Source organism: Ahaetulla prasina, chromosome 12 (assembly GCF_028640845.1).
Source record: "Ahaetulla prasina isolate Xishuangbanna chromosome 12, ASM2864084v1, whole genome shotgun sequence".
In the NCBI taxonomy this organism is placed as follows: Eukaryota; Metazoa; Chordata; class Lepidosauria; order Squamata; family Colubridae; genus Ahaetulla; species Ahaetulla prasina.
In genome coordinates, this window is record NC_080550.1 from 23,282,808 (window position 1) to 23,299,227 (window position 16,420).

Sequence of the window (16,420 nt, forward strand, 5' to 3'; positions counted from 1 at the left end):
ACTCATGCTCTTGTGACCTCTCGCTTGGACTATTGCAATGCTCTCTACATGGGGCTTCCCTTGAAGAGCACCCGGAGACTCCAGTTAGTCCAGAATGCAGCTCCGATTCGGAGCTCCCATGTAACACCCATCCTGCGCAGACTGCACTGGCTGCCTGTTGTCTTCCGGGTGCGCTTCAAGGTATTGGTGACTACCTTCAAAGCGCTCCATGGCTTAGGACCAGGATATTTACAGGACCGTCTACTGCCATCTTCTATCTCCCAGCGACCGGTGCGTTCTCACAGAGAGGGACTCCTTAGGGTGCCGTCAGCCAAGCAATGTCGACTGGCGGCCCCCAGGGGGAGAGCCTTCTCTGTGGGGGCTCCTACCCTGTGGAACGAACTTCCCCCTGGACTTCGTCAACTATCCGACCTTCGGACCTTTCGCCGCGAACTTAAAACCTATTTATTCCGTTTAGCTGGACTGGCTTGATTTTAAAATTTTTAATTGGCTTTTATGGGTTTTAAATTTTATAGATTTTTATAGGGTGTTACTGTATTTTAAAATTTTTGGCCAATCGAATAAGTTTTTTAAGGGGTTGATCTTAATATTATATGTACTGTTTTCTTTGTTTTTTATTCTGGCTGTGCACCGCCCTGAGTCCTTCGGGAGAAGGGCGGTATACAAATTAAATTATTATTATTATTATTATTATTATTATTATTATTATTATTATTATTATTATTATTATTATTATTATTATTATTATTATTATTATTATTAGTATTCTCTGCCTCCCGAGTCCCAGCTGATTGGGAGGAAATGGGGATTTTGTAGTAACCTTCCCCTGCCACACCCACCAAGCCACACTCACAGAACCAGTAGTAAAAAATGTTGAAACCCACCCTTGATGGGAACCCCTTTTGCGACTTTCTGACAAACAAAGACGGGGGGGAAAGCCGATTCACTTAACAACCGTGATAACAACTGCAGTGGTTCGTTTAACAACTGTGACAAGAAAGGTCGAAAAATGGGGCAAATCTCATTTAACAACTGTCTTGCTTAGCAATGTTGGACTCTATTGTAGTCATAAGTCGAACACTACCTGTACTAAAATGTTCAAAAGTATTCAGCCAATGTATTTGGAGCTATCCGAAGTTTCCAATAAGTGGCCTCAGATAAAGTTTGGAAAAGTTGCATGCAAAAAGAAACCTACATTTGATTCCCATCAGGGTTTAAGTCAATATTTAAATGCAAGTTCTCTTCCTCCTGAACAGTGATAAGTGAACACCTCTAGTAGTGGGGAAACAGTAGTAAAGTCAGGTGCAAAGGATCAAGACCATAGGTTATGTTGCAGCACAGAGGTTTTATTCAAGCCTAAACACAAGAATCTACTCAGCTTAAATTCAGTACTACATTGGTGCCAGATAAGGATCAACGGGATTCAGGAGAAGTTGGATTTAGACTGTTTGTTGCAAAGTAAGGATTCTAAACTAATGACACACTTAACTCCCCCCCACAGCTCTGCCTACTCATCTTCTACAAGTAGTAGATTTTAGCCCTCAGAATGGAGTTGAACTAGGTCAGGGGTCTGCAAACTTGGCTCTTTTAAGACTTGTGGACTTTAACTCCCAGAGTTCTGGAAGTTGAAGTCCACAAGTCTTAAAAGAGCCGAATTTGCAGACCCCTGAACTAGGTGGTCTCCTTCCAACAGACACACTCTACAATTTACAATTCTATACCTGATAGTAATTGATGAGCCCATATCGACAGCTTTGGCTCTGAGCACATGCTGTGAAGTTCCAGCCGTAGCCACAAGCAATGCCTTCACAACCCATGGAACCAGCGAGGACAGTATCATTAATGCTCCCAGAGGCATCACGGACAACACAAGAACCTAGGAAGAGCCATCAAGGTTAATTTCTTACTTCTTCTCCATTCCGTTTTTTCCAATGAAGATCCCAACCCTAAATCTTTTATGAAGATCTCTGCAGCTTTGTGTATTGTACTTTCGCATCAGCTAGTACTAAAAACCCAAAGAGGCAGAAAACAATGGAAAAAATGTGTGTGGGATTTCCCACCATCTTCTCTCTGGTTGCTCTCTATGAAAATCCTGTGAAGCATTTTTAGCTTTTTCAAAGACATTTGGAACCAAGTCCATGTAAGATCATGACATATGGGAGGGGAAGAGATGGAAATTAGAATTTTTACATCACCCAAAAGTAGACAACATTGTATGCAAGACATAGTTGTTCTTGGTCCAACAACTGGATTGAAATGCAAAAGTCCACACTTGTTTCATCATTTTGAGATTCGAGAATTCAGTCTGAAAACATCTGTGTGTCTAAATACTTCTAGATTCTGCTCATGTTTCCTCTTAGGAGTATAACCAAAGGGAGACCTCTCGTAGCCTTAATCTCACCTTCTGTCCCTGGCCCCATCTTTCTTTCTCTCTCTCTCTCTCTCTTTCTTTTTCTTTCTTTCTTTCTTCCTTCCTTCCTTTCTTCCTTTCATCGAGTATATATTAAATAATATATATATAAGTATAAGCATGAATTGAATACATAAAATGAATACAATTAAAGGGAACATTAGGACAGGGATGGTAGGCACGCTGGTGCTCTTATGCACGCCTCTTGCAGACCTCTTAGGAATGGGGTGAGGTCAACAGTATCTTGCCTGCTAGTGAGTTAGAAAAATTACAAAAACTTTCTGTGCTACATTCTTTGTGTGCTAAACTGAGTTCACCCCACACAAATTTTGTCCTACTATATGTGTAGTTGTAGCTATCCGTAAACTTACCAATTGTAGCCGAAAGAACCAGATATGACACAGTTGTCCAGAAAATAGCCATGAGGGTTCCCTTAGGAATTGCCACAGCAGGATCCTGGCCAAGGAAAACAAATGATAATTTGACAATTATCAGATTGATGGTTGGTCTAGTATTAATCCTGGTGTTAAAATCCTGTTTATCTGGGAGTCGATTGCTAGTGAGGAGGTGTTTTGATCTTTTTGTTTCCTTTTTTGGTTTTTTGATTGTCCCTTTTGAGTGACATGTAGATGTTGTTTATCGCTGTGTGCATGTTAATGGCTAATATTTCTGAGTGCCAGGCACCTTCAGTTAACCATCAAGCAGAAAACAGTATCCCAGTCAAGGAACTAGCAAATCAGATGAACAACAATCAAACAGTAAAGGTAAAGGTAAAGGTTCCCCTCGCACATACATGCTAGTCGTTGCCGACTCTAGGGGGCTGTGCTCATCTCCGTTTCAAAGCCGAAGAGCCAGCGCTGTCCGAAGACGTCTCTGTGGTCATGTGGCCGGCATGACTCAACGCCAAAGGCGCACGGAACGCTGTTACCTTCCCACCAAAGGTGGTCCCTATTTTTTCTACTTGCATTTTTACGTGCTTTCAAAACTGCTAGATTGGCAGAAGCTGGGACAAGTAACGGGAGCTCACCCCGTTACACAGCAGCACTAGGGATTCGAACCGCTGAGCTGCCAATCTTTCGATCAACAAGCTCAACGTCCTAGCCCCTGAGCCACCGCGTCCCCTCAAACAGTAAACAACAGTCTAAATCAAGGAACTGCCAAGAAGAAAACAACACGCCAGCACTAATAGGGCAAGCTACTGTATGTAAACAGAGATGAAACTCCACCCCTTCTAGCACTGATGATGTTACCTAGCTGGATAATGAAATCTCTGCAAGAAAACAACCAAGCTCAAAGAGCATCAAGGATTTCAAATCCTTGGCAGGCTTTAAGCAAATAAGTCTTAGTTCTCCTAAAATGAGACATCCCTAATTAATTAATGGCTCCATTTATTCCTAGGAGACCCAACCAGTTATGGTGGCATGGGATACTTGACATTTTATGTCTTGAGAGTTTGCATGCAAACGTTGAGACGCACAGAAGACACCAGTTAACCCACAGTTTCCCACCTGGTCAGGTACCCCTTCTCCTCCCTGTGGCCCCAGCCAACCAGGCCTACCTTCAAATCACCTGAAATGTTGGCTCCTGCCAAGATGCCAGTGGCTGATGGGAAGAAGATGGAAAACAAACCGAAGAAGCTGCCATCAGGGCCCCGCCAGCTGGGAACAAAATTCTGAGCAAAAATGTTGGCTGAAGGAGGAAAAAAATGGAATATTCAGGTTTAAAAAATTATGCTTGAATTTAGGAAAGTGCACGGAGGGAGGTGGGACAACCATATCCATGCAATCAAAGTCTTGTTTCTTGGAGACATAAAATGAAGGGGCACAGCTTACATCATTTATTTGGGACTGCCCTCTTTATTTTTTTACCCTTACTATGTTGTGCCTGCTTGCACTTGTTTTAAACTGGTGTTTCTCAGCCCTGGCAATTTTAAGACATGTGGACTTCAACTCCCAGAGTTCCAATGCCAGCATGGCTGGCTATTGAATTCTGGGAGTTGAAGTCAACATGTCTTAAACTTGCCATGGTTGAGAAATAAATATGGACTTCAACCCCCAGAATCCCTCAGGCAACATGGCTGGCTGTTGAATTCTGGGAGTTGAAGTTGACATGTCTCAAAATTGCCAAGGTTGAGAAACACTGTTCTAAAGTATTATTTATTCAGCCATCAAAAATAGCAGTTCTGAATGAAAGTTTTCATAGCAGTCTGGTCCAAAACCTAGGAACCACCCACATCTGCTTCTTCTCATTCCACCCCTTGCACCAAATCGAAGTGTCCTGGAGCTTTTCAGCTGCAAACTCTCCCTTCTTCATCCCACCTCCCTCCCACTCACCTCGGTAACTGAAAAATCCTTTGGCCTGCTTCTCCTCAGTGGCTGGCATAACCGTCCCCACCACGTAGTTAATGAAGGAAATCATGATCACCATGAAAAAGAGAACTTGAGCCTTGCAAAACCAAGCAAACAATACATGAAAGGCAGTTTGAAGAGTTTAGCTCAATCTTCCCAGATCTTTCTCCTTCCTACAGCCAAGTCCATCATCACCAATTTAGATTACAGCTGCCTTCCCCCAACACAGTAGTCCCTCTGGATATTGGACTACAAACCCCATCATGCCTAGCCTAAGTGATCATGTAGGTTTGTTTGATGAAAGGACTCATTCTCTCCATCCACGTAGGGGTTCTTCAAAAATGTTGGCCATCCCCTTCCAACGTGATAGCTAATTTTCCCCACCTGGATACCCAATTGATTTCGAAACTTCCATCCTCCTCAGCCAGCATCACAACAGAACTTTCTTGTCTTGGGTTGACTTAACTCAAGATTCCACAAAAAGGAAAGGAGCTGGTGGGGCAGAGAACTGGGTTGCTCCAGGTTGCGGTGTGGGAATTTTGTTCTAAAGCTAGAACGGGTGACAGGTCAAAGTCTCCCCCAACTACTCTTCAGTAACCAACCTTCTCCAATCTAGATATGATTGGAATGTAATTCTCCAAATCCTTTGCCAGCTTTGGCTACACGCCTGAAGAATATCTACCTATGAAAACCAAATCTACAAAGTATTGCCTTCCACTGATTTTTGAAAAGCTATTTGCAAGATCTCAGTTCAGATTTCCACTCAGAGTAAGTTCCTTCTCTCCAGTTTGTTGCATCGGGGAAGGGAGAGAAGGTAGGGGGTTCTAAAAGGGGTTGAACATCCACAGCAGTGAGGATTATATTTGGAAAAATGAAGATATACTGCAAGATGAAGAGAGAGTCAGGAAGATAACTGGTTTGTGCAGAAATGAATAGATTGACACTGAAAATTAAACAGAAAGAAGATGTAGAATATTATCAAACATGGAATTTATTTTACCAATGGTTGGAAAAAAGGAGATGAGGATGAAGAATATAAATTTGTATTGTTAAGCAAATTAAATACCCAGACAACCTGATGTTTATTAACCACTAAGAAATGTATTTAACAGAAAATCAATTTTAAAAAATAAATGAATAAAAGGTGTTGAACACCCCGAGGTCCACTTCTCAGTTTCAGTGGAGTTGGCCTTGCTCATTCCTGACCACCAACTCAGGCATGATGGTCAAGATGGCCCACCATCTAAGGCAGCGGTTCTCAACCTGTGGGTCGGGATCCCGCTGGGGGTCGAATGACGATTTCCCAGGGGTCGCCTAAGACCATCGGAAATATGGGAAGTATACTTGCAAGTGGAAGAATCGCGCTCCAATGGTTGACTCCACAAGCCAGCTGCAGGCTCTTCAAATTGCTAGCCGAATTCGGCTTCAGGCGCGATGAATTAAAAAAGAGAGAAATCTTTGCTCTGATGTCTCCCTCTCAAGCCAGCTGCAATCGCTCCCAATCGCTAGCCTAATCTGGCTTCAGGCGCGATAAACTTAATAGGGGAGGAGTCTCCGCTTTAATGCCTCCGTCCTCAAGGCAATCACAAGCAGTTCAGATCGCTAGCCAATACGGCTTCAGGCGCGATAAATTCAAAACGAAAATAATTTTATGGTTGGGGTCGCCACATCGTGGGGAATTGTATTAAAGGGGTTGCAGCATTATAAAGGTTGAGAACCACTGATCTAAGGACTGTGAGATGTGTAGAACATGGAAAGAGATAATTCCCACCATGGAAGATGCTTCCTCCCAAATCAGCCCGCTCTTCCCCAATAATGGACTTACCTTGGCTTCCCACTCCATCCCAGCCAAGGATACTCCAAGCAGCACCGTCACAGTGACAACCCCGATGATGCGGATGTCATTGGTAGAGTCCACCATGCTTGAGTTATATTCCTTTGGAGAGAAAAATCCAACCCTCAGTCAACTGCAAATCTCCTGGATTGGGCCAAAGGACTGTCCAACACCCTACAGATGGAACTCAAGACTTTTTTTAAAAAAAAAAGCAAAAGTGCCTGATAGATTCCTAGCACGTCCGGATGAACAGAGTTGAAAAGCTCTGAAGGGTTCACTAGAGCAGGGATCTCCAACCTTGGTCCCTTTAAGACTTGTGGACTCCAACTTCCAGAGTTCCTCAGCCAGCTTTGCTGGCTGAGGGACTCTGGGAGTTGGAGTCCACAAGTCTTAAAGGGACCAAGGTTGGAGACCCCTGCACTAGAGGAACAGATGTTTCAGTTTCCATAAGTCTTACAAGGCAGAAGCTTTCTTTGAACCCTGAGAAAGAAGATAATATAGGAAGAAGCTTAGATTGGCCCCTTCCTGACTTCATGGGGTACCAGAGGGAGGGAAGGAAAAAACGCAATCAGATTTTGAAGATTTTGTTACAGTAACCTACCTATCCCAATGTTTCTCATATCTTGGCCAACCATGCCAGCCATGGGAATTTCTGGGAGTTCAAGACCACACATTTTCAAGTGGCCAAGATTGAGAAATACTGGTCTATCTTAATCAAGAATCTTAATCCAGTTGTAACAACGGAGTCATTCTAGTCTTCTTGTGGAATTGGTTTCCTAATTTGGGCAGCCTTGAAGGGCTGACACTGGTTTCTTCTGAAGCATCTCTTGGGCTTCCCAACCATATCTAACCCATAGCCTTGAGAGATCTGGTGATCTCCATTCAAATATTAACCAAGATCAGCCTTGGCTAGGCCTCAATGAAAACATGCCCCAATCAAACAAAGCAAGCATCTCCCATACTTCAAGGGGTGGCCTCCTGGGGTTTGGCAGGGTTAGGCCAATCCTCTAGCCAAGGATCGCCGGGGTTCAGCGACCCCCCAAATGCCACCCCCAGCTGGCTATGCCCACCCACCCCCACCCCTCCCAGGAATCTCCACATGGCCCATTCATCATTCCAGGTAAGTGCAGGGGCCACGCGGAGGGTCCGGGAGGGCAAAAAACAGGCCTACCGGTCGGAAGTCTAGAAACACGCCTGTTTCCGGCCTTCGGAAGGCCTCCAGACCCTGGGGGAAGCTGGTTTTGCCCTCCTGGAGGCTTGAGGAAAGCCTCCAGAGACTGGGGAGGGCAAAAAATGCACCCACCCACCCCCGCTGTGGTGCAGGCAGCTGATTAGGCCACACCCACCATGGCCACGCCCACCCAGCAACGGGGCAGAGAACCCGTTACTAAAGGATCTGAAGCCCATTCCTGCATGCTTCCCTTCCCACCAATTGCTCCTACTGTGATCACATCATACCTGCAAGAGGTCTCGCACTGTTTCTGCAAAGCCCACGGTATGCATGGCCACGGCCACGGCATTGGCAAAAGCAAAGATGAGACCGATGGAGCCTCCCAACTCTGGCCCAAGGCTTCTCGAAATGAGGAAGTAGGTCCCACCTAAGAGATGGGAGCAACACAATCAGCACAGTCGCTTTTCAAATTTATTTATTTAGCGTGTGGCATCTACAGAGGTCCTGCAATCACTGATACGCAACACTAAATTAATGAATTTAGGGGCCTCTGTGGCTCAGACTGCTAAAACAGTCTGTTATTAACACAGCTGCTTGCAATTACTGCAGGTTCTAGTCCCACCAGGCCCAAGGTTGACTCAACCTTCCATCGTTATAAGGTAGGTAAAATGAGGACCCAGATTGTTGGGGGCAATAAGTTGACTTTGTATATAAATATACAAATAGGATGAAGACTATTGCTAACATAGTGTTAGCCGCCCTGAGTCTTTGGAGAAGGGCAGGATATAAATGCAAATAAAAAAAAATAATGATCGTAAGTTGTAACTATGATTTATGATGGAGTTAGCAGAGATGGCAAAAGTGGCTGTTTTAAATAACAGAATAGCAAAGTTGGAAGGAACCTTGGAGATCTTCTAGTTCAACCTCCTGGTCAAGCAGAAGACCTCATACCAGGGGTGTCAAACCCACAAGCCAGATGTGTCACGTGCAAGCCAAGTCTACCCCAGCTCCATGAATGGGGAAAATGTCACGAAACGTCATGTGACGGCAACGTGACACAGTGAGTTTGACACCCGTGCCCGTCACCATTCTAGATAAATAGGGGTCCATTCTGTTCTTGAAAACCTCCAATGATGGACCATCCACAACTTCCGGATGCTCCATCACTGGAAGTTTTTAAGAAGAGCCTATCTAATTTTGTTTCTACTTAGAAACCACTACTGCATTTTTTAAAAAATTTTATTTATTTTTGCTCAAACCTGAACAAACGAAACTGTGATTTTAGTTTAATAATTAGAATGATTTTTTTAAATTATAGAAAGGGCTTAAAATGTAAGGCAAAAGGTTGAGATCATAATTTTTTTAAATTTTATATTGTACTGCCCTGAAGTCAGAAGTTACTACTCTTCCCTCTTTCTTAGCCCTCCTCTCTTTCTCTCAGTTCTGTAACTTTTGTTTCTTTTTATCTTATAATGCCCTTCCATCGGCCGCCCTGTACGGCAAGTATAAAAGGATACCATTCACAGAAAGATTCTGTCCCTGCGGCTCAGGAGAGGTGGAGACTGTGGGTCACATGTTCCTTAGATGTTCCTTTTATACGGAGATTAGGAAAAAACATATTCTGCCAATAAGGGCCTCTGTGGCTCAGACTGGTAAGACAGTCTGTTATTAACAGCAGCTGCTTGCAATTACTGCAGGTTCAAGCCCCACCAGGCCCAAGGTTGACTCAGCCTTCCATCCTTTATAAGGTAGGTAAAATGAGGTTGTTATTGCCCCCTACCAGATTGTTGGGGGCAATAAGTTGACTTTGTATATAATATACAAATGGATGAAGACTATTGCTTGACATAGTGTAAGCCGCCCTGAGTCTTTGGAGAAGGGCGGGATATAAATGCAAATAAATAAATAAAAAAACTGCTAGGTATCCCGGCCCTTCTGACACAACCTATCTTCAGTGGCTGCTTAAGGATGAACAATCCATAACTACAGCACAAGTGGCCAGATTCTGTGCAGCAGCACTGGGGATTCATTGCAAACATGTCTCTTCTCCACCGTAGCGATATTATAGAACAATTTCTGGCAAACCCTTTGCACCGCTTAGTCCTTTCCCTTTTAGTGTTGAACCTACAGGGCCACACAGTTTATGGATTGCAACTATTATAGTCAGACCATGTATCATTGACACTGGATTTTATTATACATTTTAGTTGTTATTTATTATTTTATACTAGAATTTTTAAGTGTATATTTACTAAGTGCTTTTATTTGTTGTGGTCTCTGGTCTAAGACTGTAATAATAAAGTGTTGTTGTTATCTTATAATGAAACTTAATAAAAAATCTATATTTAAAGAGAGAGAGAGAGAGAGAGAGAGAAAGAGAGAGAGAGAGAGAGGTGTGTTGTCCAAACATTTGGGTGTATTCTGTCTGCACATCCCAATGGTTTCTCTTGTTCTTGGGCTATTGAATAAATTGCTACCTGATCTGACTTTCCCATTGGTGGAGATGGCAGAAATGGATAATCCAGTGATGGTGGTCACGGTCACAGACATTAGAATGATCACCCAAGTCAGCGCTGCAAAATGAAAGACGTCATTTCAATTATCTTGTGCTAGAAGGCTTTCCCTCAAGTGGAGTTCTCCAACTTCCGTCCCTCTTAGGCAGGGGTCCCCAAACTTGGCAACTTTAAGACTCGTGGACTTTGTCTCCCAGAATTCCCCAGCCAGCCATGCCCAGCAGCAAATGAATTTGACAGGACTTACCTATGCCCGCTTGTGCGGTGATCCAAGGAAGCCGGAGGTACAGGATCACACCCCAGATGTTAAGCATGCAACGAATCTAGAGGGCAGAAGCAGCAGATAGTAACTGGGGAGGACCACAGATGGAAGGTCCTCAAGGAAGGCCAGAGATTGGATGCTAGGAACACTTCAGTTAGCTCCGTGAGATCACAAAATATAGAATGCCGAATAACAAAGTTGGAAGAAATGTTGGAGGTCTTCTAATTTAAATCCTTGCCCAAGCAGGAGACTCTATACCCATGATGGCGAACCTATGGCACGTGTGCCCGAGGTAGCACACAGAGCCATCTTTCCGGGCATGCGAGCTGTTGCCCAACTCACCTGTAGCTGCGCATGCATGTGTCCCCAGCTGGTGTTCGGGCCTCCAGTGCGCATGCGTGCAATTCCAGCGACCCAGCTGGCCTTCAGAGCTCTCCTCTGCATGCGCCTGCAAGTACCTGTGTGCAGCACGTACATGCGCAGATGCTGTTCATGTGCATGCATTGTGTGTGTGCAAGCCGTGCGCGTGTGCAGATGATGCAATTGTGCATGCAGCGCATGGGAAAGCAACACAAAATCTGTGCGCATGCACAGATGGTGCGGTTGTACGCGCAACACACAGGGGGAGGGCACACGAAAGCCGTGCACATGTAAAGATGGTGGTGATTGTGCATGCAGCGCCCAGGGAGGAGCCGCGGATAAGCCAAGTGCGTACCTGTTTGGCATTTGGTGAGTAAAAGGTTTGCCACCATTGCCCTATACCATTCTGGGCCAATGGCTATCTAATCTTTTCCTGAAAACTTCCATTGATGGAGCATCCAAAAGTTCTGGAGACAAGCCGTTTCACTGATTAATTGTTCTATCAGGAAGTTCCTCCTCAGTTCTAGGTTGGATCGCTCTTTCATCACCTTCCATCTGTTAGTTCTTGTCCTGCCTAACTGTATCGGCTTTATTTATTTATTCATTTAGTAATCAAACTTATATACCGCACCATCTCCCGTAGGACTCAGGGCGGTTCACAGGCATATTAAAACAATATAATAAATAAACATTAAGACCCAGTTAAAACTAAATATTATCATGGCCTGATCACTAAAACAGTAAAAACCAATAAAAACCCCATTAAAATATGCTAAAACATTTTATCTTAGGCTAGTCCTGCACGCTGAAATAATAGAGTCTTCAGTTCACGTCTGAAGGTCCGGAGGTCGGGTAGTTGTCGTAATCCTGGAGGAAGCTCGTTCCACAGGGCCGGTGCTGCCACAGAAAAGGCCCTCCCCCTGGGGGCCGCCAACCTACATTGTTTGGTTGACGGCACCCTGAGGAGGCCCACTCTGTGGGAGTGCACAGGTCATTGGGAGGCAATTGGCGGCAGAAGGCGGTCTCGAAGGTATTCCGGTCCTAAGCCATGGAGCGCTTTAAAGGTGGTAACCAAAACCTTGAATTGCACCCGAAAGACTACCGGTAGCCAGTGTAGGCCGCGCAGGATAGGTGTTATATGGGAGCAACGCGGTGCTCCCTCTATCACCCGCATGGCCGCATTCTGGACTAACTGGAGCCTCCGGGTGCTCTTCAAGGGGAGCCCCATGTAGAGAGCATTGCAATAGTCGGAGAGCATTGCAATAGCATTGCAACAGGCTTGATTGTTGCTCCACCAGCAAACAGTTTTTAATAGTTTGTATTGAACAATCTGAAGAATCAATTGTTTTGGGGATGAGAGAGAGACAGACAAAGAGAGAGGGAGAAGGAAAGAAGTCCAGGTAGACCTTGACTTAGCAACCAGTGGAAGTTCTGAGGGATCTAGATAAGGGGACCTTACAACTTGGAGTTGAAGTTCCAATGGCTGGATTTCTCCCAGGGTCATGTGACCACACTTCAGGTGCTTGGCAACCAGGCTGTATTTATGAATATTGCAGCGTTCTTCAATCAAGTGACCACAATTTGCTTCATTTTTGGTAAAACCAGCCTATAGCGAATCATGGGTTCATTTAACAACCGCTGCAAAAAAGGTTCTAAAATCAGGCCGATTGATTTGCTTTATGTCCATGATGAGTTACGATTGAGATGGACAGACTCCATTACAGTTGGAACTTGAGGACTACTTTAGCTAAAGATTTAGAAGACAGAATGAGGGGTCCTTGTTGCTCTCTGAGCTTGGTGGGGGTTTTCTTTGCAGATGTTTCGTTACCTAATCAAGATAAGATCATCGGTGCTGGAAGCCCCATATCCTTCTAACACTGATGATGTTACATAGGCTGGTGATAAAATGTCTGCAAGAAAACCACTCAAGGTCAGAGAGCACCAAGGACCCCTCATTTCAACCCTGAGCTACAAATATTCTCCTTTATTAGAATACAGAATATCAGGGAAAGAATCCTGGAGTTTACACAGAGCTTCTGCCTCTCCGTGGATCTATTTTATAATTTTTTTTCCTTTCTTTTTTGAAAATTATTGCAGTACAAATATTCTTAACATTTATTCAAATTAACACAATATTTCTCCACTATGTATTCTTGCATCTTTGGTTGTTTGGGTACTTAAGGTCCCTTCAGTGGCAGGAAGTTATGGCTTTAAGAATGTAACATTGTGGCATTATATGGGATGCAGTGACTAAGGCGCTGAGCTTGTCAATCAAAAGGTTGACAGTTCAGCGGTTCGAATCCCTAGTGCCACGTAATGGGGTGAGTTCCCATTACTTGTCCTAGCTTCTGCCAGCCTAGCAGTTTGAAAGCACATAAGTAGAAAAATAGGGACCACCTTTGGTGGGAAAGTAACAGCGTTCCGTGCGCCTTTGGCATTTAGTCATGCTGGCCACATGACCACGGAGACATCTTTGGACAGCACTGGCTCTTCGGCTTTGAAATGGAGATGAGCACTGCCCCATAGAGTCGGCAATGACTAGCACGTATGTACGAGGGGAACCTTTACCTTTAATGTTGTGGCTTTGGAGAAAATTATATAATGTAAATTAGGCAAGAGATCAGAGCAGTAAACAAGCATGAGGTGAGACCAATCTGGTCCAGGATGGTGGGAACAGTAGCCCAAAGCACTGAGTGGGGTTGGAAAGGATCCTGTCAGATTTAGATAATTTATGAAAGCTACTCACCATCACCCCCTTGACCCATCCGAATCGGACGGGCTCTCCTTGATTCTTCTCTTTCTCCTTACCAGCCTCTTCTCCCACCACTTCGTCCGAGAAGCTGTTGCTTCTATGGGCTTCGTATCTTGGGGGACGCGGGTGGCTATTTTCTTGCTGGGAAAACACATGGACAGAGAGGATGGTTTCTAAGAGGGAAGGATATTCGATTGATAAAAGATTGGAAAATATGGGGGTGCCCGTATACTTGAGAAGCATCAGGAGCAATAAGATGCTTATCTCAATGTGGTTCCCTTGGAGGAGTTTACCCTGAAACAGAAAGAGCACAAGAGCAGGCTCCGCAGAAGGCTGAAGATTCCTACTTTTGATTTTAGGAAGGAAATGACCAAGCGGAACTTCCATGTGGAAGAGACAACAGCAGTAGCTGTGATATCAGGGGAGGGGAGGGGAGGATGAAGAAAGGGAGGAAATGGAAGAGAAGAGTGAAGAAGGGGAAGGAAGGATGGAGGGGAGGTGAAGATGAAGAAAGAAAAGGATGAAGGGAAAGGAAGGGGATGAAAGGATGAGGATGAAAGGAAGGGGAGGGGAGGATGAAGAAGGGGAAGGAAGGGGAGGATGAAGGGAGAGGAGGATGAAAAAGGGAAGGGAAGGAAAAGGAAAAGGAAAGGAAAGGAAAGGAAGAAAGGAATGAAGGGGAAGGAATGAAGGGGAAGGAGAGGATAAAGAAGGAAGGCAAAGGAAGGGAAGAGTGAAGAAGGGAAGGAAGGATGAAGGGAGGGAGGATGAAGGAAAGAATGGAAAAGGATGAAGGAGAGGGGAAGATGAAAAAGGGGAGGGGAAGATAAAGAAAGAAAAGGATGAAGAGAAGTGAAAGGACGGGGAGAGGAGGATGAAGGGGAAGGAAGGGGAGGATGAAGGGAGAGGAGGATGAAGAAGGGAAGGAAAGGAAAAAGAGGAAGAGGATGGCTCTGAATTAATTGGACTATACCTTAAGAAAGGAGTGGAGATCCGCAAGTGTTGGTCTCGGCTTCTGGATTTCACTACAGATCTTGGTGTTGGCATAGTTTTCATAGTTAGGCACAACATCAACGGTGTTATATCCAAAGGTCTGCATGTAGAAGGTGCTGTTATGGGTACAGTGGCTGGTTTGGGTGATGTCATAAGAAGCAGCCCCCGTTTGGCTGTAGTGGTTGGTGCCGCTGCCCTCAGGGCTGAAGAGGGTACTAATGGTGAAGCGGCCATTCAGACACTCCCGATCTTCTCCTGGTTGGATCCCTGGCAGCTCCACCATCTCATTCCTTCCCCTTTTCATCTCGATGCCCCCTGAAATCACAGATCCCAGGGCAGATTGGGGTCTGTAACGCAGTGGGTCAGACATGTGGGCTTTTTATCACCCACAAAACCAGAAAAAGCTGGCCCAAAATAATGGTCGGAGAGACTCCCGTGCTCGTGGCTGAAAACAGTAGCCTACAGGAATATCACACTCACCAATTCCAGTTCTAGATCAGGACAGTGATAACAGATTTGGTATTAAGTCCTGAGGAAAAAGGCTGATGAAAAACCCACTTAAACAGAAGTCTGAAACAAGACTTCCGCGGTGGTTCATTTTGTTTGGGTACATTAAGTTTCTCTTATCTTCAAATTAGCTGGGAAGGAATTGGGGCACAGCTTTATGGATTACTTTATGAGAACGAGTCTAATGTGCCTCTGACTTTTCCTAAACTTATATTTGATTTAGGACACTTATGATACCAGTGGTCCACGACCTACAATCAAAATTGAGGCCAAAAGTTCCATTCCTCAACAAGACAGTTGGTAAGTTGAGTTTTGCCCCCATGGTACAACCTGCCTTGCCAGTGTCGTTAAGTGAATCACTGCAGTTGTTAAGTTAGTAACACGGACGCTAAGTGAATCTGTCTTCCCCATGGACTCGGCTTATCAGAGAGTTGTAAAAGAGGATCACATGCCACTGGCCAAGTCTCCGAATTTTGATCACGTGACCACAGGGATGCTGCAATGGTCATAAGTCGTTTTTTTCAGTGCCGTTGTAATTTCGAACAGTCACTAAGTGAGTGGTTATAAGTCAAGGATTACACGTACTAAAGAAAGTCATTGAAAGCTAAAGGTGCATGTACACCCTTATGATTTATATTGATATATTGATCATCAATTGTGTTGTAAATGTTGTACCTTGATGAACGTATCTTTTCTTTTATGTACACTGAGAGCATATGCACCAAGACAAATTCCTTGTGTGTCCAATCACACTTGGCCAATAAAAATTCTATTCTATTCTACACAAAGCCAAAAGTATCAGTGCCAGACGGAATGACTTGTTTTTCCAGATTAATATCTTTCCTTTCCAATAATCAGTAATCATTGCATTTTAAGAAAAATTACTCGCACTGATTTATATATGATAACCGAGTTCCAGAAACAGGCCAGTGGTGGGATTCAAATTTTTTTACTACCAGTTCTGTGGGTGTGGCTTGATGGGCATGGCCTGGCTTGGTGGGCGTGGCAGGGGAAGGATACTGCAAAATCTCCATTCCCACCCCCTCCAGGGGAAGGTTACTGCAAAATCTCCATTTCCTCCCGATCAGCTGGGACTCGGGAGGCAGAGAACAGATGGGGGCAGGGCCAGTCAGCAGTGGTATTTACCGGTTCTCCAAGCTACTCAAAGTTTCCGCTAACGATTCTCCTGAACTGGTCACAACCTGCTGAAACCCACCTTTGCAACAGGCCATGGGATGGCATAGTTCCTGAAGACTGAAAACATGAGGAG

General features: G+C 44.6%; 1 protein-coding gene across 1 annotated transcript in view; it reads right to left on the reverse strand.

Moving 5' to 3' along the window:
* SLC12A3 (solute carrier family 12 member 3) overlaps window positions 1–15,911 on the reverse strand; it is a 42,563-nt gene extending 26,652 nt beyond the window's left edge. Inside the window, exons 1-10 of the mRNA XM_058155477.1 lie at window positions 14,624–15,911; window positions 13,645–13,791; window positions 10,524–10,599; window positions 10,241–10,336; window positions 8,051–8,190; window positions 6,584–6,694; window positions 4,744–4,855; window positions 3,969–4,099; window positions 2,782–2,866; window positions 1,722–1,876 (exon numbers count right to left, since the gene is read on the reverse strand). Of these exons, the coding sequence (XP_058011460.1) occupies window positions 1,722–1,876; window positions 2,782–2,866; window positions 3,969–4,099; window positions 4,744–4,855; window positions 6,584–6,694; window positions 8,051–8,190; window positions 10,241–10,336; window positions 10,524–10,599; window positions 13,645–13,791; window positions 14,624–15,013 (1,443 nt within the window). The 5' untranslated portion in view covers window positions 15,014–15,911. The remainder of the gene's footprint in view (window positions 1–1,721; window positions 1,877–2,781; window positions 2,867–3,968; window positions 4,100–4,743; window positions 4,856–6,583; window positions 6,695–8,050; window positions 8,191–10,240; window positions 10,337–10,523; window positions 10,600–13,644; window positions 13,792–14,623) is intronic.
* Window positions 15,912–16,420: the final 509 nt, after the last annotated feature.